The 24,685-nt window shown below is 46.1% G+C and overlaps 1 protein-coding gene and 1 long non-coding RNA gene across 4 annotated transcripts in view; both read left to right on the plus strand.

Annotated features, from left to right (window-relative positions):
* The window catches only part of CRADD (CARD and death domain containing adaptor protein), a 97,701-nt gene extending 94,348 nt beyond the window's left edge, over nt 1-3,353 (plus strand). For all 3 annotated transcript variants that reach the window (XM_006126881.4, XM_006126879.3, XM_006126880.3), the window contains one exon: nt 2,988-3,353. In XM_006126881.4, coding sequence (XP_006126943.2) covers nt 2,988-3,289 — 302 coding nt within the window. In that variant the 3' untranslated portion in view covers nt 3,290-3,353. The remainder of the gene's footprint in view (nt 1-2,987) is intronic.
* Nucleotides 3,354-9,890: 6,537 nt separating this feature from the next.
* LOC106731645 (uncharacterized) overlaps nt 9,891-24,685 on the plus strand; it is a 72,893-nt gene continuing 58,098 nt past the window's right edge. The window contains exon 1 of the long non-coding RNA XR_012905150.1: nt 9,891-17,630. This is a non-coding gene — a long non-coding RNA (uncharacterized LOC106731645). The remainder of the gene's footprint in view (nt 17,631-24,685) is intronic.

The following is a 24,685-nucleotide window of genomic DNA, read 5'->3' on the forward strand; positions in this document are numbered from 1 at the left end:
TGGCCCCTTTGCTGCAGGGGGTTCCCCAGCCAGGATGGGGTTCCCCATTTGCCGGCTAACACCAGGGGTTCATGTCCAGGGCACAGGCTCCCCATTTGCTATCTGGTCCCACTGATGCCAGAGGTTCTCTGGATAGGGATTGGGGGGCTCCTTACCTCCACTTGGCCCTGCTGATGCCGGGGTTCCCTCGCTGGATTGGGGCTCCCCAGTCTCACATAGCCCTGCCAGTGCTGTCCCAGTCAGGGCTTCCCAGCCCTGCATACTCCTAACTGGCTCCCGCTCCTCACCTCTGGGGCTCTTTGGTCCAGCAACATCCCTGGCTCTGCTGGATCAAATATGTTGCCAGACCAGAGAGTCCCAGATTTGGGAGGTTCAACCCATACAACTAAATGCATGAAAGGTATCACTGGATATAGATCAGATTCATAGAGTAGAGGACTATATTTTGATAAGCAGACTCACATTAAAAGCTATGGGGTCCTTGTGGACAATGCAGTGTAATCATTGGACTTATAAACAGGGGAATAAGAAGTCATATGGAGATTTCACTACTACCATATAAAGCCTTAGTGAGACCATTACTGCAGTACTGTGTCTATTCATCATGGCCACCCTTAAAAAAGGAGGCTGACAAATTGGAAAGAGATCAGAAATGAGCTACAAGAATGATTTGAGCACAGCTCATTATGGGTGCGTCTAGACTACAGGGTTTTGTTGACAAAAGTGGCCTTTTGTCAACAAAACTATACCTGCGTCTACACTACCGCCAAGTTCCGTCGACATAACGTCGACAGAACTTGGCAGTTTTGTCGACGGCGGTAAACCTCATTCTATGAGGAATAACACCTTTTGTAAACAGAGTTCTGTCGACAGAAGGCATTATTGCATCTACACTGTCCTTTGCATCTACACTCTCATCTACACTGCATCTACACTGTCCTTTGCATCTACACACGGCTTGCTTTGTCGACAGAACTGGATGTAGTCTAGACGCTCTTTGTTGACAGAAGCTTTGTCGACAGATACTGTCGACAAAGCCTCTGTCAACAAAAGCCTGTAGTCTAGACTTACCCTATGAGACAAAAGAAGCTCAATGTTTTTCACTTACAAAAGGATGGTTAAGGGATGATCAGGATCTATAAGGGTGCATCTACACAGCACCCTAATCTCCAAATAAGATACACAAATTGCGCTGAGCAAATTGTGTATCTTATTTTGAAATTATTTTGAAATTTGGCACATCTGCACAGTACCAGATTTTGAAATAATGTGCTATTTCAATCCATTCTTTATCCCTCGTGCAAAGAGATTTACCAGATGGTGAAATAGTGCACCTGTTATTTCAAAAAATATTTCAAAATAACAGGCGGCTTGTGTAGATGTGAGGTAGCTATTTTGAGATACTTCCAGTATCCCAAAATAGCTGTGCTGTGCAGACATATCCCATGTAACTCTATGAGGGGGAGATTTCTGCTAGCAGATGGCTCTTTCATATAACAGGCAAAGGCACAAGATCCTGCCTGGAAGCTGAGGCTAGACAAATTTAGACTAAAAATAAAGCACAAATTTTTAACAGTGATGTTAATTAACTATTGGAATGAGCTTTCTAGGAATGTGGTGGGTTCTTCATACCTGGAAGTCTTTAAGAGTGGATGTTTTTCTAAAAAATATACTGTGGTTAAACCAGGAATTGTGAGCTTGCTACAGTTACTGGGTGAAATTTTATAGCCTGTTCAGAAAGCGAGTCCAGGTGACCAAAATGGTCCCTTCTGTCCTTAGCAACTATGACATAAATTCAGGATAAAGTTTTCAAAAGGGACTGGTGATTCTGAGTGCCCAGGTTGACACCTGAGGGACCTGCTTTTCTGAAAGTGCTGACCACTCACTCTTGGAAAATCTGCTCTTTTCGGGGAAACTCAGTTTGGCACTCAATATCACTAGTTGGTTTTGAAAATCTTGGCTCTGAGGGTATGCCAGCCTGTGGCAGCAACCCTCCAGCCTGGTAGACAGACTTGGGCTAGCAGGATTTGCTCTGGCACTGAAACTAAATGTGTTAACACTGAAGTTGCAACTCAGGCTCTGAAGCTTAGGTAGGGATAGAGGAGACTTCAGAGCTGGAGCGCCAATCCAAGCCAGTTTCAAAGAGTTGTGTACACAGCTCTTTTTTGAACAAGGTGTATAGTGAGGCACTGAGAGCCATTGAACCAAACTCCAAACCTTCTATTTAACAGGAACCACTCCCCCAGCACCTCTAGCTCCAGCATCTAGTGTGAGCCCTGCTAGTCTAAATCAGTCAGGATATGTCTACACTTGCCCTCTAGTTCGAACTAGGGAGGCAAATGAAGCATACCGAAGTTGCAAATCAAGCACGGGATTTAAATATCCCGCGCTTGATTAGCATATTCACGGCCGGTCGCCATTTTAAAATGCCGGTTGCCCGATTTAACTTGCCGCGTGTAGACGCAATAGTCCGATTTAAAACCCTTCCCTCAAATTAACTAGTAACAGTTAATTCGAGGGAAGAGTTTTAAATCGGACTACTGCGTCTAAATGCGGCAAGTTAAATCAGGCGACCTGCATTTTAAAATGGCGACCGGCCGCAAATATGCTAATGAAGTGCGGGATATTTAAATCCCGCGCTTGATTTGCAACTTCGGTATGCTTCATTTGCCTCCCTAGTTCGAACTAGAGGGCAAGTGAGGACATACCCTCAGACAAGATTGGGAGGCTAGCTTCCGCAGGCTGTGTAAACATACCTCGAGTAATAGCACAGTATCTAGGATTTTTATTTTCCTGAATCTCAAGAGTCATGTAACAAAGTTTTTACTTTTTGGGGGTGGGAGGCGATGAATCCTTCTGGTTTATATGTGTTTTGTTTTCTAAATTAATTCAGTCTCAAAAGATAAACTTAGCTCTTTTGCTGAAGCTTCAAGCTGCAGTAACCTGCCCCTTTACTGATGTTTGGATGTTTTTTTTCTTTTCTCCAGCTACGGGGCTAACTGGAATTCCAGCAGGCATTTTGAAGAACTCACCAACAGACCAGCAGATTAACAAACTTGCCCAGAGTCTGGGGCCTGAGTGGGAGCATATTGTACTGTACTTGGGTTTGTCGCAGAGTGACATCTACAAATGCAAAGTCAATCACCCTCACAACGTGCAGTCTCAGATTGTGGCTGCATTTGTCCTTTGGAGACAGCGTCTTGGAAACAAAGCAACAATCCAAAGTCTGCACACTGGTCTGAAGGCCGGAGAAGTGGACCCTTCTGTGATCCAACATATGCTTGAGTAAAGTCTTGTTACTGATTGGAAGCTCTTGAGTTTTTTGCTAAATTAAATAAATTTAATTCACTGAATCACTTATCAGAGTTCTGATGTCTCTCAGTTAGAAATCGAAGGAATGACAGATAAGTGGCTTGGTAATTTTATTACTCTGTGCTTCTTTGTAGCTTTCAGATTTCTGTGGGTGGTTTTGACATCTGTTACAAATACATGCATGCCAGATTATTTTTAACAGGCTTTAAGAAATTACTTTTATTTTTCTTCACTTCTTCCAAACTGCTCCGGGTTTGGGTTTACACGGGGCTCAACATGTGTCCCGCAGGTGGGATCTTTGAACAGGGCCTCCATTGGGAACATGCTCCACAATGGCGAGGCATCTCCCAGGTGGGGTGAGCATTGAAAGACGCAAGTGGGCAGACTGGCTGGAACAGACAGGTATGGGGTGTTGGCATTTCTATCCCCCAAGGAGGGGGGGCTAGGAGCGCTGGGGGATTGTGGGAAGTGCTGACGGCTTAGCCTTGTGGGCAGAGCATGAGAGGGGCTGATTGGCTCACACTGGCCATGTTTGGGTCCGGCGCAATAGCTTAAGGCTTAATCTTTGTATTCATGCCCATCAGTGTGACAGAAGCTATTTGCATGTATATATAACCACACTTAAGTTTGCATGTGCTGTGAGTATCACTGTGGCCCCCCAGGGCTTCCAAAGTTGAGTAGCCCTGCTCTAAACCAAGCCTCTCCATGATTCTGTCCCAATGAGTGGTGGGAGAACTCGTCTATCCTCCTGAGCAAGGGGGGATTTTTGGGAAGGCACTGGATGACCATCAACAGTTAAGTGATTTATCCTGTGTCCTTGCTGCAAAGAGGGCCGGTTACCTGCTCCGTGAAAGTAAAACCTGAACTCTAAACCCTACCTCCAAACCAGGCCTCACGTCTAGGGCTGAAAGCACCACTTAATTCCCCTGAGAGATTTTTGTGCCTGGTTGAAAGGAGTAGCAGGGGCAACACCAGGATAAAAGCCAAGGCTAACCCTGCCATGAAGATACACCCTCTTGAGTTCTGAGCATGTGTTTGTACTGAGCCAGTACTTGGTAGTTTGCCATGCTAGTATCTCCTGGATGTAGCATCTACAGCCATTTCTGCAGAATCCAAACTTTCAAGGTATTTTTAAAATTAAGTTTCTGCCCTGGGAGTGGAAGAGAGCCCTTCAGATATTACCAGTATATTGGAAGAATGGGTCTCAGAATGCAGTAACAGTTTTAAATGACCCAAATTATTTCACTGCTATGCTCTTTTTAAGAGCAGGGCAGATAGGCAGAGGTTGGGCTCCTGGATATAATTTAAGCAAAGAGCAACAAGTATTTTCTCTTAGTCTGACTTCCTTAATATGATGAGAGATCTCTTCCAGTGAAAATCCTGATCAGCCACACTCACTACATTTTTCATTATTTATTTATTTATTCATTCATTCATTCCCAGGTCACAGTGATGCCTGTGAGACTTCAGATTATTTTGAACATTTGGAGAGGTACATTAAAATAGAAATCCTCAGTGTGTGAGCTGCCTGCCCCTAGATAAACCAGGAGAATTTTCCATCCTGAGTCATTTGTTATGACAACCCATTGATCCATGGGATAAAACATTTTCAAAAGGCTAGAAAAATAAACAAACAATTTTCCAAAGAATATAAAAAGAAATACTGATGAGATTCTGCATGCAGATGAGTTGCCAATGTTATCTAGTGGAAAGAAAAACAATATTTGAGTGTTAATCTATTTATAAGTTTCCATATTTTCAAAAAGAGAAGGATATTCTTAATACATTGCATAACATAGCACTCAAAAGGCAGTCCCTCAGAGATCATGATTTATCATGCATGTTCAACTAATTTGTCCGGATTTCACTATGGAAAATTCAAAGATGTCTTTCTGCCACTTGGTAAAAGTAATAGAAACTATATCTGGCTACAGAGTCTTTTTAATCTAAATTAATCTCCAGCAGAGTGCCTGTTTGTGAAACAGAAATATTTGCATAATATTTCAATATGACTTCCTAGATAAGGAGAGATTTACATGGTATAACCATGTTAACTTTGGCACTGGAATGAGAGACAGAATTCTTCATAAATTCCTCTTCAAAGTTCTTGCAAAAATTTGAAGGATCACAATACTGCAGCTCAGCGGTTCCTGGATAGGTAATGAACAGATCATGTAGGGTGCTCCTGGTGTATCAGTGAATACATTTACCACCTATTAGTGACAAAGAGCCCATTTCTAATATTGGAGAGTGATCCCAAACCCACTGAAGACAATAGGAAAAAAACACTTTGACTTCAATGGACTTGGGGTTAATTCAGTGGTATGTTCCCTTTGGGACCCACTGAAGAATGGTGTTTTTACTAGTGCACTTTGAAATGTAGTTTTTATGGATAACTGGTAACAAAAGGCCAGAGTCGTCTGTGGGTAGAGTTAGTATTTTAGATATAAGGGTTCTACTTTCACTGCCCCAAGGATCATTATGTTCCAGTTGAATTCTACGCAAGGCTTGATTAGAGAAAAAGAGCAGAAGGGTAGAGCCATTCAGTACAAAATAACAGAGCCTAAAGAGGGTTAGTCTCTTTTCAGTGCTGTTAATATCACCTCCACATTCTGACTCTGAATAGCTCCTAGGAAGGACTAGACCTGAAATCTGTGGGGATTGGTTACGGGTTTATGGATTTTTCACCTGGAGGTCAATTGTTCAAACTCAACCCGAGTCAATGTTGACCCAAAGCTGACACACTTGGCAGTTTATTGGTGGCCAGGGTGAAATTAGTTTGAGACTTTCAGGCCTGGTTTCAGTGGTGGAGTATCCACAATGTAACCCAGCCCCACCCCTGCAACTGGCACTGTGGTCACCACCTTTGCTGGCACACTAGACGAGAAGACAAAGGCTTGAATGTGCACAAAGCCTGACCCACCTGTTCACTGTTTCAGATTTGGAGCACTCTGGCAAGATTGTCTGGATAATACACTGCCTCTGCCCCTGCTGTACTTGTTTTGTGGATAGAGGGAGGATAGCAGTCTTATGGCTATCAGCCAGGCCCCCTTTCAGATCAGCAGGAAATTCAGCCAACCAAAGAAAGTCTAGACTGGATTATTGCCCTGTGAGTTACTCAGTGCTATATACGAGGAATGGGTTGTATTCAGGCGCTGCACAGCTGTAGTTGCAGTCATGTTCAGGTTGTATGCTAGACCTTTAAGTACGTGGTATGCAGAGTGGGCTGTAATAAATATTGTTTTGATATTACACTGCCATAGTAGTGAAAATGCTTACGGCTGGCTTGTGCTGTCTTTACTCATGTTATTATGTGTTTGCTTACAGCAGTAGATCCATTCTGCTCATTGGGACCTCCTCATGTGTACCGGAGATCATAAGGGTTTCCCAGCCAAGGCTTAAAAGAGCATTATTTGCAGTGTCAGGATTAAGGGACATTGTGCAAACAGATTCCTAGAAAGGTGAATTTCTGGCTAATTACGTCTTTGCTTAGTCACAGCTGATGTGGGGGCTTTTCACATGTCTTGAGTTATTTCCTGTCTGAACTAATTTGTTTCCTGCATGTGATTATTTTTATGAAGCAGGGAGGTCGTCATTATGCAGATATTAACATATCCCAGTTTATGCAGGAGGACAGACTAGATGGTTTTAATGGCCCCTTCAGACTTCAAAAAAATTTCTGAGTTGTGGGGGCATTTTCTAAAGCTTCAGTATTAGGTATTTTTAATATCATTTAAACAGGACCCTAAATAAATATATCTACCCCAGTTCTCACCCCTTTGTACAATTTGAATTAAATTAATCTAGTCATGCAAATCTTTTCCTTGGCAGAGTGACCACCACTACAAAATCAGAAGACATCATGGTATTGCCTTTACCATGGCATTTCCTGTACCACGATAAAGAATTTATACGATGCAGCAGTAAATATTTATGTTACAATGATACCCTCTTCTCTAGGAATTTTATGCTTTCTGGTTAACATGACATAATTCAGTGTGCCTTGTATATGCAAGCTTTTGTTAGCAGAACCAAAGTGATTGTCCTTTCTAATCTCCTTCTGTGACTAACTAGACGTGTGCACCACCTGTTTTTAAGGATCTTATCACAATGCCGTAGGTTGGCAGGTGACCAAGTTTTCGCTGTAACAGAACAAAAGGTAGCACTTGCTTCTGGAATCTAACACTTCCTTCCCAATCTATTAAAGACCCTTCCCATCCCCTAACTGTGGTCTTCTATTCTAAAAAGCACTGGCGTCCTTTGTAACTATACCCCTTTGTTTTGTATTTTTACCACTTGATTTTATTTTTATATCTGCTTTGTGCTGTTTTCTAACTCAGCTGTTCACAATCTGTAGCACTTCTTCATGGGGCATAAAGAGAATTCTAATCATCATTATTATTACTCCTACACAGAAGTGAAACTAGCGGTCTAGATATTGGTTTGTTTTAAGGGCTGGAATGTGCCCTGAGGGACTGCCCTGAATAAAGGCCAAATGCATAACTCGCACTGCCCCAGGTGAGGCTTGACACACCTTTTGCACAAATCCCCCCGGGCTCCCTTGTTGCTCTGGAAGGAAAGTTGGTTGTGACACCCCTTTTCTGGGCATTACTCCATGTCTCCTCACAGCACAGCTAACCAGCCTGCCTGGCTGGTGCGTGGCAGGCATAGAGCCCACCCCAACACCAATTCCTATCCATTCCCTTCCCACTTGCAAATGTGGGAAGCATCCAACAGGCAGTCTTTGAGTACCCAATGCTGCAAAGTCTGTGCTAATATGGCTAATCTTGTCCTTTGGTCACATCAGGGCTAATCAAAATTTTGCTGTCAGAGCGTGGATTGGGGAGGTGGCCTTACTGTTGCTATATTTTCTTCTGTGATCTTAGACACCTTTCTCTTCCTCCTTCATTTCTTTTATATATATATATATATATATATATAAAGCTGATCTTTAATTCCCAAATACAAAACACACAATTAAAATCATCCTGACCCTTGGAAGGTGTTATATAATTCAGTGACCATTCTACCACTGAGCTACTTAGAAGAACAAAATCCAAGTAACACAAATGTACCTTGGCCCAGTATCTCTGCCTCATTTACAGCTGGTAATGTAACAGTGTGGTGCTTCTAGCATTGGCTCTGTATATAGACAAACACCTGCCATGGATGGTCTAGGTACAGTGGGTCCTGCCTCAGTGCACGGGGCAGATTAGATGACCTCTCAAGGTCCCTTTCCGCCCTACATTTCTATGATTTTATAACATACAAATTTGGATCTGCATATGATTCAAAAATATTTTGGCCTCATGATTAAGGTTAAGATTCTATCACAGGTATTTTTAGTAAAAGTCATGGGCAGGTCATGACCCATCCATGACTTTTACTAAAAACGCCTTGTCAGAGCGCTGCCAGTGGCTGTGTTCTGGCAGCTGTTCTGGTGGCCCCAGGGCTGACAGCTACTCCAGGCTTGTCCTGGAAGAAGTCCCAGAAAGTCCTGGAATCTGTCACCTCCATGACAAACTCGTATCCTTACTCATGATAAACTGTACTGTTATTTTCTGCCTTATCAGAAACCATTCAGTAATAAATTATGATGCTCTAACCCCATGTGTTAGTAAAAGCTGTTTTAATCCAAGTTTACAAATACAAAGAGGTTGTTTTTTCCAATATAGGATCCCAGCCCTGTTTTTAGAAGCTAAAAAAGGCGAGTGTCCACACTACCAGGGAAAGATGAGAGTTTTGCGGGGCCCAGGACAACACAATTTCGCGGGGCCCCCCTTTGGAGAAAAAATAGAAAAAGGTGCCAAATGCGCAAATTGAAGGCTATTTTCATATTCAATGTGAATTGGATAAATTTGATAGAAACTTAATTTAGTTGGATAATTTTTATTTTAATTATATTGTAAGTTATTCTTAAACAAAATTCTGCATTAATGATTAAAATTTTTCATTTGTATTTGTCTCCTCCCCTTCCTGCCTCACTCTCTCTTTCTCCTTCCCCTCCTGCCTCTCACTCTCTCTTTCTCTTCTCCTCCTCTTCCTGCCTCACTCTCTCTTTCTCTTCTCCTCCTCCTCCTGCCTCACTCTCTCTTTCTCTTCTCCTCCTCTTCCTGCCTCACTCTCTCTGGGTATGTCTACACTACCCCGCTAGTTCGAACTAGCGGGGTAATGTATGCATACCGCACTTGCTAATGAAGCCCGGGATTTGAATTTCCCGGGCTTCATTAGCATAAGCGGGGAGCCGCCATTTTTAAATCCCCGCTGCTTCGAACCCCGTGTAGCGCGGCTACACGGGGCTCGAACTAGGTAGTTCGGACTAGGGTGCCTATTCCGAACTACCGGTACACCTCGTTTCACGAGGAGTACCGGTAGTTCGGAATAGGACCCTAGTCCGAACTACCTAGTTCGAGCCCCGTGTAGCCGCGCTACACGGGGTTCGAAGCAGCGGGGATTTAAAAATGGCGGCTCCCCGCTTATGCTAATGAAGCCCGGGAAATTCAAATCCCGGGCTTCATTAGCAAGTGCGGTATGCATACATTACCCCGCTAGTTCGAACTAGCGGGGTAGTGTAGACATACCCCCATTCTCTTCTCCTCCTCCTCCTGCCTCACTCTCTCTTTCTCTTCTCCTCCTCTTCCTGCCTCACTCTCTCTTTCTCTTCTCCTCCTCCTCCTGCCTCACTCTCTCTTTCTCTTCTCCTCCTCTTCCTGCCTCACTCTCTCTTTCTCTTCTCCTCCTCCTCCTGCCTCACTCTCTCTTTCTCTCCTCCTCCTCTCCTGCCTCACTCTCTCTCTTTCTCTTCTCCTCCTCCTCCTGTCTCACTCTCTCTCTCTTTCTCTTCTCCTCCTCCTGCCTCACTCTCTCTCTTTCTCTTCTCCCCCCTCCTGCCTCACTCTCTCTCTTTCTCTTCTCCTCCTCCTCCTGCCTCACTATCTCTTTCTCTTCTCCTCCTCCTCCTCCTGCCTCTCTCTTTCTCTCCTCCTCCTCCTCCTCCTCCTGCCTCACTCTCTCTCTTTCTCTTCTCCTCCTCTTCCTGCCTCACTCTCTCTCTTTCTCTTCTCCTCCTCCTCCTGCCTCACTCTCTCTCTTTCTCGGCTCCTCCTCCCCTGCCTCACTCTCTCTTCTCCTCCTGCCTCACTCTCTCTTTCTTCTCCTCTCCTCCAGCCTCACTCTCTCTTTCTCTTCTCCTTAGTTCTCCCCCTCCTGCCTCTCACTTGCGGAGCCTAAACAGCCATTTGGGCCCTGTGCGGCATCCCAGCTGAGCAGCACAGAACTCAACCGAGCGCCACGGCGGGAGGTGAAGGGGGGCAGGGCGGTGATGTACACGGCCAGGGGGCAGGACCTGGAGCCTCTGTCACACCCTTCACCTCCCACCCCCCGGCTGTGTACAGCACTGCCCCGCCCCCCTTCGCCTCCCGCTGTGGCGCTCGGCTGAGTTCTGCACCACTCAGCCAGGCTGCCGCACGGGAGCAAGCAGCTCAAGCAGCCATTTGGGCCCACATGGTGGCTTGACGCGGGGCCTATTGCAGTGCGGGGCCTGGGGCAGCCACCCCGCTCACCCTGCCCTATATCCGCCGCTGCAGTTGGGTGTGACCGTGCTTGCGAGTGCACTAAGGGAGGCTTAATAGCCTGACTTAGCCAGACAAGATAAAAGGGTACCCAGGCTGGCAGAACCATGTTCAGTGGTGTCTCAGCATATCAACTGGCATCTCAGAGGGAGCAACCGGTCACACCCAAATCTCTAGGCTGAAGGAGATTACATTACTCATCTCATGCACTCTCTTTAGAGAACGGGAAGAACATTGAGTGTATTGCATTGTAATACCCTCTGCTGGGTAACCTGTGCAGTACTATCCCTTTGGCTTGAGAATATCTTTGTCCGGATTCCCAGATAATTTGATATTAATGACGTATAAGTTTTTGTTTCATAAAAGTGGTGAATCGGAAAATGATGTTTGCCATGCTCGGTTTTTAACTTTAAGGTAAATAAAAACCAAAAAAGGAAAGGGCTACCAGTTATAACTTTAAAAAATTGTGACCAGGTACATCCTTTCTATTGCCAGCCGTAACACTTCCCACTCTGGCAATAGTGGCCCCGGGGTATTCAGCTCCACTCAGATAGGCTGAGTACCCTTTAGAGTTCCCTTGGTTGTAATTCAGGGTAGGCCTGAGGGGCAGCCTTAGGAATGATCCTCCACCAAACAAACAAAAGAAAGTCTCAAACAAAGACAAAGGAGGCTACCTTTTGCTGTCCCCCTTGCTGGGGCAGGGTGTTTCCCTGTTGGCGTCAGTCCTTCCCCTAGCAAGCACTCAGGTTTGACTCTCTCCCCTATGAGAAGGAGCAAAGCTACTCACTCTGGAGCAGCTTATTTCTCTGCAGCTACTAGCCTGGCAGCAGCTTCTCTCTCTCTCTCTCTCTTCCCCTGCTTGCTCTACCCAGAGAAGAGCTTTTCAAAGGCCTAAGGCAGCCTATAATTGGATTCAGGGGTTCAGATTTGACCTGAGTTAACCCCTTCTAAGCTTGTAGGAAAAAGGTTCTTTGGGCAAGAGGTTCCTACTAAAGAATAGGATTGAGTGTTCTTCCTTTCCTACCATTTGAGAAAGCATGGCTCCCAACCCGACCTCTGAGGCATTGGTTTGCAATGTAAACTCCTTCTTAGTCTGGGGCTTCTAGCATTGGGTTACTACAGAGGGCGGTTCTCACCTCTATAAAAGCTTCTTTTGCTGTGCTGGTCCATTTCACTCTGGGCCCCGAGCTTTAATCAGGTCTGTCAATGGGTACACTCTGGTAGCAAAATTGGGATTAATCACCTATAATACCCAACTATAATCAGGAATGCTCTGACCTGTTTCTTCCACATCTGTTGCGGCCAACTTTGTATTGCCTATACCTTGTTCAGTTGGGGCTTCACTATGCCCCTCCCCATGATGTACCCAAGGTATTTGGCTTCTGCTAGCCCTATTGAACATTTGGAGGGATACACAGTGAGTCCTGCCTTCCTTAGGGTATCCAATACTGCCTCTAGATGCGTCTCCCAGTCTGGGCTCTGTATGATAACATCATCAAGGTAAGCGGCCGCATACTTGCCATGTGGACACAACAGCTTATCCATGAACCACTGGAAGGTTGTGGGAGCCTCATGTAATCCAAAAGGGAGGATCGTATACTGGTACAATCCTTCTGTTGGTGTAGCCTTTGCTTTGGCTTCCTTGGTCAGAGGGGTTTGCTAATATCCTTTGGTCAGGTCAAGTGGCAGCCGAGAGCCCCAGGCTCTTACATAGCCGGGCCCAAGGGCAGTTGCCCTCTTTGCCTCTCCTGTCAGGTGGCCCTACATTGGGCCGTTCTCTTGAAGGCAAGAAGATATGCCTCCGTACCACCATCCACTGTCATCCTCTGTAACTAATTATTTGCCCTTAGGACCATGTCTTATCATGGCCACGCCTCAGAGAGGTTAGCGCCTCCTGCAGGGCAGGCTGTCTGGCGCATCAGCACTTGATTGGTTTCTGACATTTGCTGAGCAGCTATCTGGACCCTGGTCGCTTCTTGTTATGCCGCAATGCCTGTACCAGCATCTTCACTGCATCCTCCATTTTGATTTACTTTGCCCTGGTACTGTTCACCACAAAATCACCCCTGACGCTGCCTGTGGCACAACACCTCTTTTTTCTCACCATCTTAGCACTTTGCCCTCTGGCGATGGTGGGCCTGGGGTAATCAGCCCCACTCAGACATGGTTTTTCTTCTCCATTCTGTGCTCCCCTGGTCATACTTTCAGAGTAGGCCTGAGGGGCAGCCTAAGGAGTGATCCTCCAGCAAACAAACAGAGGAAACAGTTTCATAAACAAAAACTAAGGAGGGTACCTTTTGTGGCCCCTTCGCTGGGGCCGGATGTTGCCCTGTTGGTTTCCCTGGCTGTCAGTGCTTCCCCTAGCAGGCACTCTGGTTTAGTTGTCTCCTTTACCAGAAGGAGCAAAGCTGCTCACCCTGAAGCAGCTTATTTCTCTGTTGCCACTGCCCTGGCAGCAGCTCTCCTACCCCCTCCCCCCCCCCAGAGGAGAGCTTTGAAAAGCCTTAAGGAAGCCCTTAATTGGATTCAGGGGCCCAGAACTGACCTGAGTTAACCCCTTCTCAGCTTGTAGGAAAAAGGGCCATTAACATTCTATGGCTAATATATCAAACTTTCAGGACCCTCTTGCCACGCTCTGGCCTGACTTTGTCGCAAAATAAACAAAAAGTGAAGGAAAGCTACTAAATATAGAATATGTTTGTCATTTGGAATGTCGTGTTTGTTTTCAGAAAGAGAAAGTGCAGGGAGCGGGCTCCGTTGAAGATCATACTTCCTCTGATCACATGATGATATGCACTTGAAGTTTGTTGGATCAGCAATACTGTGACGGGGTATCAACCCCTCACTGAAACTGGAAGAGAGAGTCCCATCCCCCACAGCCTTGCTGGGCATGCTCCAGCCAGAGACTGACTAGAGAGCTTTGAAGATTAAGTAAACTAATTATATTTCCGGGATTTTTATTTATATGTGAATAATTTAAAGAAACTGCTGTGCATTACATAAAGTATCGTACACAACATATTATGCTGTAGTATATTTCTCTAAGTTTTCTTTCAAAAACACAAATTATTATTGGGTAAATATTAGCGCTAGCTACCACCCTAACCGCAAGCTGCCTTTTGCTTACAGGGTGAGATGTTTCATTTGGATACCTATGCCATAGCATAAGCTACATACTGGTAAATATTTATTATGTATGTATTCAATATTTATGTGGTAGTTATTAATTATATTTATTATTTTGCTCAGGTATTCCATAGATGAAACATGGAGGCAGTCTTGAGTCTGAAACATCCCTCAGTGGTATCTTCTGAAGACTGCATTTTTAGTTCTCAAGAGAACAATGACATAGTTTTTGCTTTTAGAGAACGGGGATTGGTTGCAATATGAGAGGTAGCCAAAGCAAGAGAGAAACTCTGTGATTTCCAAAATACGGATGCAGTTTATAGAATTCTTATAGCTCTTCAATGTGAATGAAGACTGTTGTTACTTTTTCAGGAAAATTGTCATGCAATGTACACAAATAAAGGTAAAATTAGCTGATTTCATCATACAACAATGGTGAGACGCAAACCCAGTCTTGTGTTACAGTCTCCAAAACCTTGCCAGTGCTTCTAAGCAAGATCCCTCCCCCTTCTTTAACTGGAGTCTTTGCATTTTGTGCCAGGATGGAAGTTCCAAACAAAAACTTTCTTCTGTAATAGCACGCAAAATGAACACATACTTGGGGCAGCAGAGAACATGAGCTTAGTGTACATGTGAACATGAGCTTAGTGTACATGCAGCTTTGTAAGTGACCTTATAGCAGGGCTGGGGAACCTCAGGCCCAGGGCTGGATGCAGCCTGGATCCAGCCCCTGAGGCTCAGCACTCCTCCCCCACAGTATTGGGGAGCCCATGTTGGTGCTCCAGCCTAGGTCCCCTGAAGACTGTCCTGTGTGATGAGAATGTGGGGAATGTCTTTCTCCTTCTCAATTGGGGATACGTCAGTGAGGGTTTGTTTCGGGGTTTTTTTTTCCTGTGGGTCAGTGGCCCCCAATCAGAAAAAAGGTTCCCCACCCCTGCCTTATAGCCTTGGAAGGTAAATAATAGCATAATCACTATAAACATTTCTTGAGAAAAGAAACAATAAGCATGGAACCACTCATAGTGGTACTGGTGGGCTTAGTAATGAGTTAAAACATTCTGAAGAAAAAGGCCATGTGTTGAGTGTTAGAACTTTCACAGGTATGGACTAGTTACTGCTTTCTCTCAAATGAAGCTGGTGGAGAGCATGGGTAGAGACTGAGGGGAAAGGAGAGGCAATGGCTGTCTTGCAGAAGTGATGTGGGGGAGGGGCAAAGGGATGCCCAGATTTCTCCCTAAATCCCAGAAGTCACCCTGCTTCTTCCCCACGAAGGAATGTTTGGTGGAGAGAGCGGTGATCCAACATGCTCTGTGTCTCCAGAGCAGTTCCCCAAATGGGCTGTGTAAGGGGAGGGTGGAAGAGCTACTCTCAACATCTCACTGCCCAGCCCAAGTGGAGAAGCTGACCAGGACACAACAGGCATCTAGTGTTGCTGCTTCCAGCTCCTTAGAAGAGCACAGGGAACATGCAGGGATAGGAGATGAGCAGCAACGCCAAATGCTCTGTGCCTCCTGGTCAGATTCCCCACCTGGGCTGCCTACAGGACTGGCAGGAGAGCAGCTCTAAGCCTCCCAACAGAGGTTCAGCTTGGAGCCATTTTGGTTTTATTGGCCTATAAAATAAACAGACTTGCCCCCAAGACATGGGCGTCCAGACACAGGGGCACATTCTATCAGCACCAATAACACTGTAAGAAGCTCTGAGCGGCTTCCCAAGTGCCTGCGCAGTTACCGCATGGACAGGTTCAGTGAGTGACAGTCACCAGGGAAGGATTAATGTGAGCGGAAAGTGCTTAGGCAGACGGGCAAAGGGGACAGGTCTTAGTGAGGGATTTGATTGATGTGAACATTGCAGGTTTCTGTATCTCTACAGCCAGGGCGATGTGATTCAGAGCTACTGGGAAGTGCTAGGTTCTGGTTGTACAAGAATTTGCTTTTATGCCAATGTTGATTTTTAAGTGGTAGCTGGTAAACATGGCAAATAAAACAGAAAAATTAAGAGTGATTAAATAATGGCTGTAATCTATATTTGTGATTTCAAGCACACTGTAATGCAAGTACCTCTACTGGTAAATCCAGGAGTTAGACCTATTTCTTTTATTAATAGTATTAAGTCCCTTCTCTCTCTTGGTTAGAGAAGTCAAACTACGCCTATGGTGGAGACATTCCATCATGTTCCTTTGTAAGTCATATGGCAACCTTCAAAGAAAAAATGTATTTTACATGTTAATGATGTTTAGGCATTCATCCAGCCCATTCCCAAGTGTGGCTCTATGCCATACTCATAAAAGAAAAGGAGGAATTGTATCACAACAATGACCTCAACACATGGGCTCTCTCCTTTAATCAACATGCCAAAATAGCAGGCCGAACCAGAATATTGTTTAGTCTTGGACTTAATAAGCAAATTCCATGCAGTGAATCTACACCAGCATGATCATGTTGATGAAAACAGAGTTAATGACATTTTAAATATTCAAAGTGTTCTCTTATGAGGCAGACTCCAACACACTACAAAGCACTGCAACAAAGGCTGTGGCTACAGAAGTGATTCAGGAAGCCTTGCTGAATGCAGAAATATTTGGCCAGGAATATCACAACACTGTAAGTTGAAGAACTGCCGCAGCTTGTAACACAAGGGATATGTCAGCACATGTAGAGACCTTTAAATTATGCTTGTCTAAACAATATGCAAAACAGAGTAATTGTGTAGGGATAACATATTAATGTATTGAAAATGATTCCCCCAAATGGAAGTGACTCCCCATAATTTGTTCCCCACAACTTAAAGTGTTTAGATTTATTATTAATTCTTATTATTATTATTATTATTATTATTATTTGTTAAGATTGTTAAATGTTTAGATTTATTATTATTATTGCCCCTTTAGAATATAATGTATTAGGTCATGTAACTTAGAACTGTTAAGAATATAATCCTATGTAGCCAGAAACAGCCCCCCCTCTGTGCTCCAGGGCATGCTCAAGCTTGTGCAAGGGGCTGCTTAAAATTGACATTGCAGAGATAGTTGTAACAATGCATTGTCAAGCCACTAACTCTGCTATGGGAGCCAAGCCCTGTAATTGACTAAGGGCATTGTTACATAATTGACGCCTGTTCTCTTTAAAACATTGTAACTTTACTCAGCACTCAGAGAATGTTTTAAGCAATACCACCCAGAAACTTTTGTAACTACAACTTTTATTATTATACAAAATACTGTATGAATGTATGAGAGAGTGCTTGGACGATGAATGAATGGTTCTGAGAGGTGCCAGCCTGAGAATACAGCAACAAAGGGCTGAAGAAGGCGTCAGGTGACAGTGCAACCAAAAGGTGTCAAGTGGAGAAAACCAAGTACTGGAGGTCCACCCGATGAGATCACTGATGAGCACTATGCAGCTACCCTGGAGACATCAGCATGATGCAGCAATTTCCATAGACTGGCATAGGAAGAAATTCCTATAAGAACTGGACTAAAAAACTATGGAATCAGAGTCCAAGGTTCTGCTGCCAGCCTACCAGGAGCTTCAGATGCGCATCTGATCAGGACTTCGCTCCCCACTACCATCACTTGTGTACAGAGTACCTGGCCAGTATTCTGTCACAAGCAACTTCCAGGTTGGTAACTATAACAAATACACAGAACCTGAATGAATGGATGAATGAATGTTTATATGTATAAGGGTTAAGTAATTAAACAACGTTGTTTGCTTCTATCTTTTCTTTATTTTTTTATTATTATCTTTACAATAAATGTGGCTTTTTGCCTTATCCCCCTCATAAGATCCTGCTTGCTTTTATTGGTACAACAATTGTTTAATGGAGGGAAAACAAATTTACACATTTTTCAAATTGTACATACATTTTGAGCTCTAATTTAGAAAGTGAAATATTCAAAATTCAGCTTGGTAAGTGTTTTTTTCCACACTCAATGAACGGTTGTTTACTTGTTTTTCCCCCAAAATGCCTCCATTTTATTTTAAAGATGTGCCCAGACTAATGTACTTTTGGATGTGAGTAGATTTACTAAAGAAGTGACAAAGAATGTTCTCTGGTGTGCTGTGTAAGGTTGTTTGGGGGAAAAGATGTTAACTTTATCTGGGTAATCTTAGACTGAATGACCCTAGGCGCTCCAATGCCATATCTCCCTCGGAAAACACAGCAAAGACCAAATGGTGTAAAAAGACAATGAATATTTTTAATGACTATTTTGCTATAGATCTTAAAAGGGAGCTATAAAATGTATGTAACTTTTATTTACATGAGCAGACAGTACTCAGATTGTCTTTTATGGGGTAATTAGTTTTTCTAGATATATTTCTACTAGCCTATTAAAAATAATTAAAGCAACTGAATGTGTGGAGAGTCCAAATAAAGATCTGACTATGCATTTAGTTTAATAGCTTGAAGTCAAAGGGTCAGTTTTTCTGTTCTCACATACTTAAGCAAACTCTTTTTGTTCAGTGTCACATGAAGCATCCCTTCCAAGAGGCAGTATATGTTCTGTGCATCTACCTTTTCGTGATACAAGGATTTCTGAGAAAACATCAACTGAACAAACAAGTCGCATAGGGTGCATCTACTCTGCACTGTAGCTCAAAATAAGATACACAATTTGAGCTACGCAAATTGAGTATCTTATTTCGAAATAACCCCGCTATTCTGAAACATCCCTGATTCCTGATAGAATGAGGTTTACAGGGGCGTCAGAATAGTGAGCCCATTACATTTTGAAATAACAGGCTTGCTGTGAAGAGGCAGGATAGCTATTTTGGGATACTCCCATATCCCGAAATAGCGTTGCAGTGGAGACGTAGCCATAGAGAGCAATTAGTGTAAATCAAGTGGACTGCTGTAATTTTGTAGAGTTCCAAGGGCTATCTTCTGCTGTCGGTTCTAGCACAGAACCCCCAGGAGCTCTGATGAAATTATCTGAAATCATTAAGTGCTCTTAGTGTGTGTTGCTGGTACTGATTTAGCACAGTTTGCGAATCCATATCAGGTTGCAGTTTATGAAGTGACTGGACTATTGTTTATATGCAAGCTGCCGATACAAAGGATTTGACATGCATGGCAAATCCCAGAGCATTAACTTAATGAATGTTGGATTTGCTGTTGGGATACATAGATATTGTGCTGCGAGTAGGATAGGATTGTTGTTTAATCTTCTGCTGTTACATAAAACATGCCAAAGCATGTATTGTATTTTATGTAGCAGTGTAATAGAAGCCTTTCTTGGAGTACATACATTTTTCTTGCTTGCTACAAGTTATTTGGGTCATGCGAGCTTCCTACAAAAGATGATGGGTGCCATTTCTGTAAAACAAAAAATGACATCACCAAAAATAGAGGAAAGCAATAGTAAAGATAAAATCAATGTAGCAATGAAATTCTGTGTTTGGGGTATCCATTCATTTTTAACTTAGACACCAGTGCAGCCAGTTGTTTTCAACATAAAGATAAAATCTGGAATGATATTCATTTAGGACTTTGTATCAACTGGTGCCCAATTTTTTTGCCTTTGTTTTAACTATATTTTCTTGGCTTTATGGTTAGTCAAACATCAGGTTTGACTATCAGGAGTTAAGATTATCCTGTGAAATGATTGTCAATCATCATAGCTAGTTCCTTGAGCAACTAAATGAAAAGTCAACAAAAACCTGTTTTTTAAACCTCTTGAGCATCTTTTTATATAAATAAGGCTGGATGAATTATGTGTTAACAACCAGGCGCCTCTGGGTTTGAGGTGAAGCTGAGTGACCCTAGCAACTTTTTGTGCATAAGGTGATGACATGCACACCTAAAAATGTCTAACTTAAACTCATCTCCAGTGTAGCCCAATTAAAGTTCCAGAAGCGATGATTTTGGCCTTCTGTGTGAGATGGCAAATTCAGCTTTCTTTGTCAAATAACAGTGGTTGCCATTAAAAAGTCAGCATTTGTTAAACAATGGTACAGGAAAGGCCACAGTTTCCTTCTTTGCCTGTTGGCAAATGATGATGTTTTAAGAGGCTGCCTCTATGACAGAGTATCCAGGAGTGGGTATGCTTATGTTAAAAATAAGACACAGATACAGCTAATCAGAAGGAACAATTTAGAGGAGGGGAGCCGTATTTCTTTAATTATGCTGGAGTTATAATAGTAATAGAAGATGGAAAACAAGCCAAAGGCATCACCCAAGAGTAGCAATAATACCATGACTGTAGGAACACAATGTTGTGGTCTAAGGAAAATCCAGCAACCCTAAAGAGAGAGAAAAATTGTTACCTGGCATACGAGTTGCTCCTCTTAAGAATGAAGGAGGTGGAGATGAGATAAAAGCATGTCTGAAAAAATTGGAATTACTTTCATCTAGGAAACAAAGACAACTGGTAGTACAGGCCAGACCCTTAGTTTCCTATAACAGGAAGAGGAAAGGAATTGGAGTTTTGTCACACAACAATATACCCCTAATAGTTGAAACCTGTAGTGGTGCCCAGGCCCACCAATAGGAGGGGAGAAGAAAGGGGAAAGTTGCCAGGCCTGGGTCTCCCAGCTGCCACAGCTGCTATTACAGCAGTGGGAGTGGCTGGAGCCCCCAGACCCTTTAAATCGCCACATGGTGCACTCCAGGCAACTCTGTGGGCCATATAGAGAATGACAGTAGCTGCCTAAGAATGATTCCAGTGACCACATGGGATGTGCTTTGTAGGGGGCAGATTTTGGCACTATGATTGCTTATCAAGTGGATTGGTGTGGATCCGGAACCCTACAGCCCAAAGCTCTCTGACAGGATGGAGTTTTTTGGTATCTGGAGAATCTGTTGTCTCATAAAAAGTAACTTACGTGGTTACCATAAGACTGATCCCAGAACAGATGTTCTAGGAAGCAAGGAAGCAGTAGTGAAATGTCTCAGGGCCACAATTTGTGGCCCTGGATTGCTGAGTTGGAGTAGAGACATCCCCCTCAAAGAATTTGTCTCTAAAGGAGTTTTACCAGTGTCAGACTCACGCCAGCTGACTGAGGCTATGGCTAAGGGGCTGTTTAATGAATATAGATGTTCATCCTAACTTCTGGGACCTTCCCACCTCACCGGGTCCTAGAACATGGCCTCCAGCATGATTTCACACATCTACACCACAGTTAAACAATCCCATGAGCCTGAGTCAGCTAACATTGGCCAGCTTTTTAACTGCAGTGGAGGCATACCCAAGAGATTAAAGGATCTGATCATCAGAAGGATTCAACAACTGCAACTTCGCTAGGAGCTGAGAATGCTCCATGCCTCTGTAAATCCATCTTTAAAAATACATTATCAGACACCCACGCTGCTTATCCCATCAGTGCAGAGTGGCATTAGGGAGAAACTGCCGGCAGTCTTTGGGAGGCCTTTCAATTCTCACAGAATGATAATGGTTTACATCTCCAGTAAGCCACCTCGTTAGCTTCCCTGGAAAAAGGAACTATTCATTTTCATAAAGAATTCACACACACAGAAAATCCTTTAGAGATAGTGGGACAAAATACTGTGCACCACTAAAGTCAGTTAGGGTATGTCTACACTACAGCACTAATTCGAACTCACATTTCAAATTAGTTCATTCGAAATAAGCTAATTCGAATTAGTGCATCTAGACCTAAAAACTAATTCGATTAGCGTTTTGCTAATTTGAAATAGCGCGTCCACACTGATTAAACGCTAGGTCACATTTAAGGGCAGCTGAAACCGGTTCTGGCAGGGCATCAGGTCAGTAGTTGCTTTGTGTGGCTGTTGTCTGAGGCTATCTGAGGCTCGTGCTTAAAGTGACCCCCCTGAACAGCCAGTTCTCAGCTTTTCCACTTGCTTACCTACCTCGCCGAGGGACAGCAAAGCATTTTCCTCTCCGCCTGCCTGTGTCAGTGGTTCCCATTGGGGATGCCGCTGCAGTTGGCACCATGGAGCCAGAGCTTGCCCTGGGCATGCTGGTCCAGTTTTTGGACTTGCTGCTGCAAGCCTGCCAGCAATGGCTGGAGGCTGCCTGGCACCATCTGGTGCACGTCAGCCCCCTGCCTCTCCGCCTGGCCACCCTGGGGGCTGTGGAGGAGCCGCAGCAGCACCCAGATGCCAGCGTGTCCCGCTGCATCTGGCGTCTGGACACCAGCAGCGACTGGTGGGACCACATCATCCTGGAGCGCTGGGGAGACAGACAATGGACCCAGAACTTCAGGATGAAGAAGGACACCTTCCTGGAGCTTTGTGAGTGGCTCGTCCCTGCTCTGCGGCAACGGGACACTCGCATGAGGCCCGCCATCCCCCTCCAGAAGCATGTGGCCATCGCCCTGTGGAAGCTCTCCACACCGGACAGCTACCGATCCGTCGGGAACCAGTTCGGCATGGGGAGATCCACCGTCAGAGCAGTGCTCATGCAGGCACAGCACTCACCGGCCACTGGGCCGGAGGGGGAGGGAGACTGCAAAGAGGGGATGGGCCACCCCAGGGAAAACGGGGGGGGAGGAGGCGAAAGTGCCCCGCACGGGAGGGTTCGATCTGTCCCGGCCATACTACACGCCACCCGCAGTGGCCAGGATCGTGGTGGGGGTCACTTCTGGGAGTGGGGTGCGGGGCAGTGCCAGGGAATGAACACTTCAAGCCACCCAGGCACCCCAGTGTTTTGCAGTTTGGTGTGTCTCTATGCAGGTGGTCAAGGCCATCAACAGGGTGCTGCTCCGCAGGGTGGTCCACCTCACCGACCTGGACACGGTCATCCAGGGGTTCGGCGCCCTCAGCTTTCCCAACTGCGAGGGGATGATCGACAGGACACACATCCCCATCCGTGCCCTAGAACACCAGGCCTCCCAGTACATCAAGCTCAAGGGGTACTTCTCCATCATCCTGCAGGCCATGTCTGACCACCGGGGCCAGTTCATGGACATTAATGTGGGCTGGTCCGGCAAGGCACACGACGCCAGGGTATTCTGCAACTCCTCCGTGTGCCAGAGGCTGCATGCCACATCAGGGTCGGGGACGTGGACATGCCCGTCTGCCTGGTGGGGGATGCGGTCTACCCCCTACAGCCCTGGCTAATTAAGCCCTACACGGGACACCTCAACCCCTCCCAGCAGGCCTTCAATGCCAGGCTCACCAGGGCCCACATCGTGGAGGAGGGGGCCTTCGGACACCTGGAAGCCCGATTCCGATGCCTCCTCACCTGCCTCGACCTCGCCAAGCACAATATCCCTCCCATGGTGGCAGCATGTTGTGTGCTGCACAATTTATATGAGTGGAAGGGGGAAGCTTTCCTGCCAGCCTGGATGGCTGAGGTGGAACACTTGGCGAGCCAGTACGTGCAGCCCCACACCGCCACCATCCGGGAGGCCCAGCGCGGGACCATCCAGATCGGGGAATCTCTGTGGGAGAGCTTCCTGGTGGAGGAGGACTGTACTCTCCCTGCATGCCCCACTGGGGCCTTTTTCCACCCTCACCTCCTTCCCCTTTCCCCTTCCTAACCCCCCTTCCTAACCCCCCTTCCTAATGTCAAATAAAGGCACCTGTTTTGACAACAAAAATTCTTTTATTTTACATCACTGGGGTGGGGGGAGGGAAGAATGAAGGTGGGAGAGGGGAGGGAGAAACCTAGGAGGAGGGAGCTGGAAGGGGGAGGAAGAGGAAGAAGGGAAGGGAAAGCTCAGTGTGCGGGGTCTTGCTGGCTCTCCTGTCTCACAGCACTGCAGGTGCGGAGGCATCGGGGGGGGAGTGGATGTGGAGGGTGGGGCAGGAGGGACGGGGGGCGGAGGAAGCGGGAGGGGGAGCAGGAGTGGAAGGAGGACTGAGAGCTAGGGCGGCCACAGGAGCTGGAGCAGGAGGAGGCAGGAATCTGTCCACCAGGGTGTGGAGGTGGCCTCAGAGGGCCCGGCCCTGATCCTCCAGCACCTCCAAGCGCTGCTGTCGCAGCCACAGGTCCTCCCAGACCCAGTGCTTCTGGGTGCGCAGCTGCTGCCCCAGTACCCGCAGGTACCGCTGCTGGTAGTTCTCCAGGTTCCTGGCGCGCCTGCTGGCCCGGGTGCGGGTGGCTGTTGCAGGCGGGGTGGTGCATCCTGCAGTCTCAGATGCTGCGGCTGTGGTGAAACGAGCAGTGGTCAGTTCTCCCTGGGAACACAGTGGGTGAAACCCAGTCCCCCTCTGCAAGGCAAGGTCAGCGTGTGGGGAACGGGCCAGGGCCCCTGCATGACACCCAGCTGCTGCTCCATGGTGGGCAAGGCCCAGGCGCACGGTCCCTGGGCTCCCTCTCCACACACACACCCCCGTACACATAAGGGGAGTGTGACGGACCCGGCGGGGTCCGCACTCACCCCAGGGTGGGAAGCGCCCCCCCTGGCACCAGGCGAGCGGGCAGGTGGCCCGGGAGACTGGGGCAACCCCGCTTGGGCAGAAACCCGACCCGGGGAGAAGTGCCCTGCCCCGCACCAGGGGACGCGGGGCCAGGAGCGGCTGCGGCAGGTGTGCTGGGCGCCTGAGCAGTGCGCCGGCCGTACGGGGCCGCACAGGGCTGGGGGCAGGGCGGCAAGCCCCGACCCCCACGCCACGGAGCGTGAGGATGCCCGGGGGGCGGAGCCAACGTCCCCGGCGTCCTGGCCCGGGCCGCTTCAAAAGCGGCCGGGCAGAGCAGCTAGAGGTGGCACCAGGAGGAGCTGCCAGGGACCCCGCAACCAGGCGGA

Source organism: Pelodiscus sinensis, chromosome 1 (genome assembly GCF_049634645.1).
Source record: "Pelodiscus sinensis isolate JC-2024 chromosome 1, ASM4963464v1, whole genome shotgun sequence".
NCBI classification, from domain to species: domain Eukaryota; kingdom Metazoa; phylum Chordata; order Testudines; family Trionychidae; genus Pelodiscus; species Pelodiscus sinensis.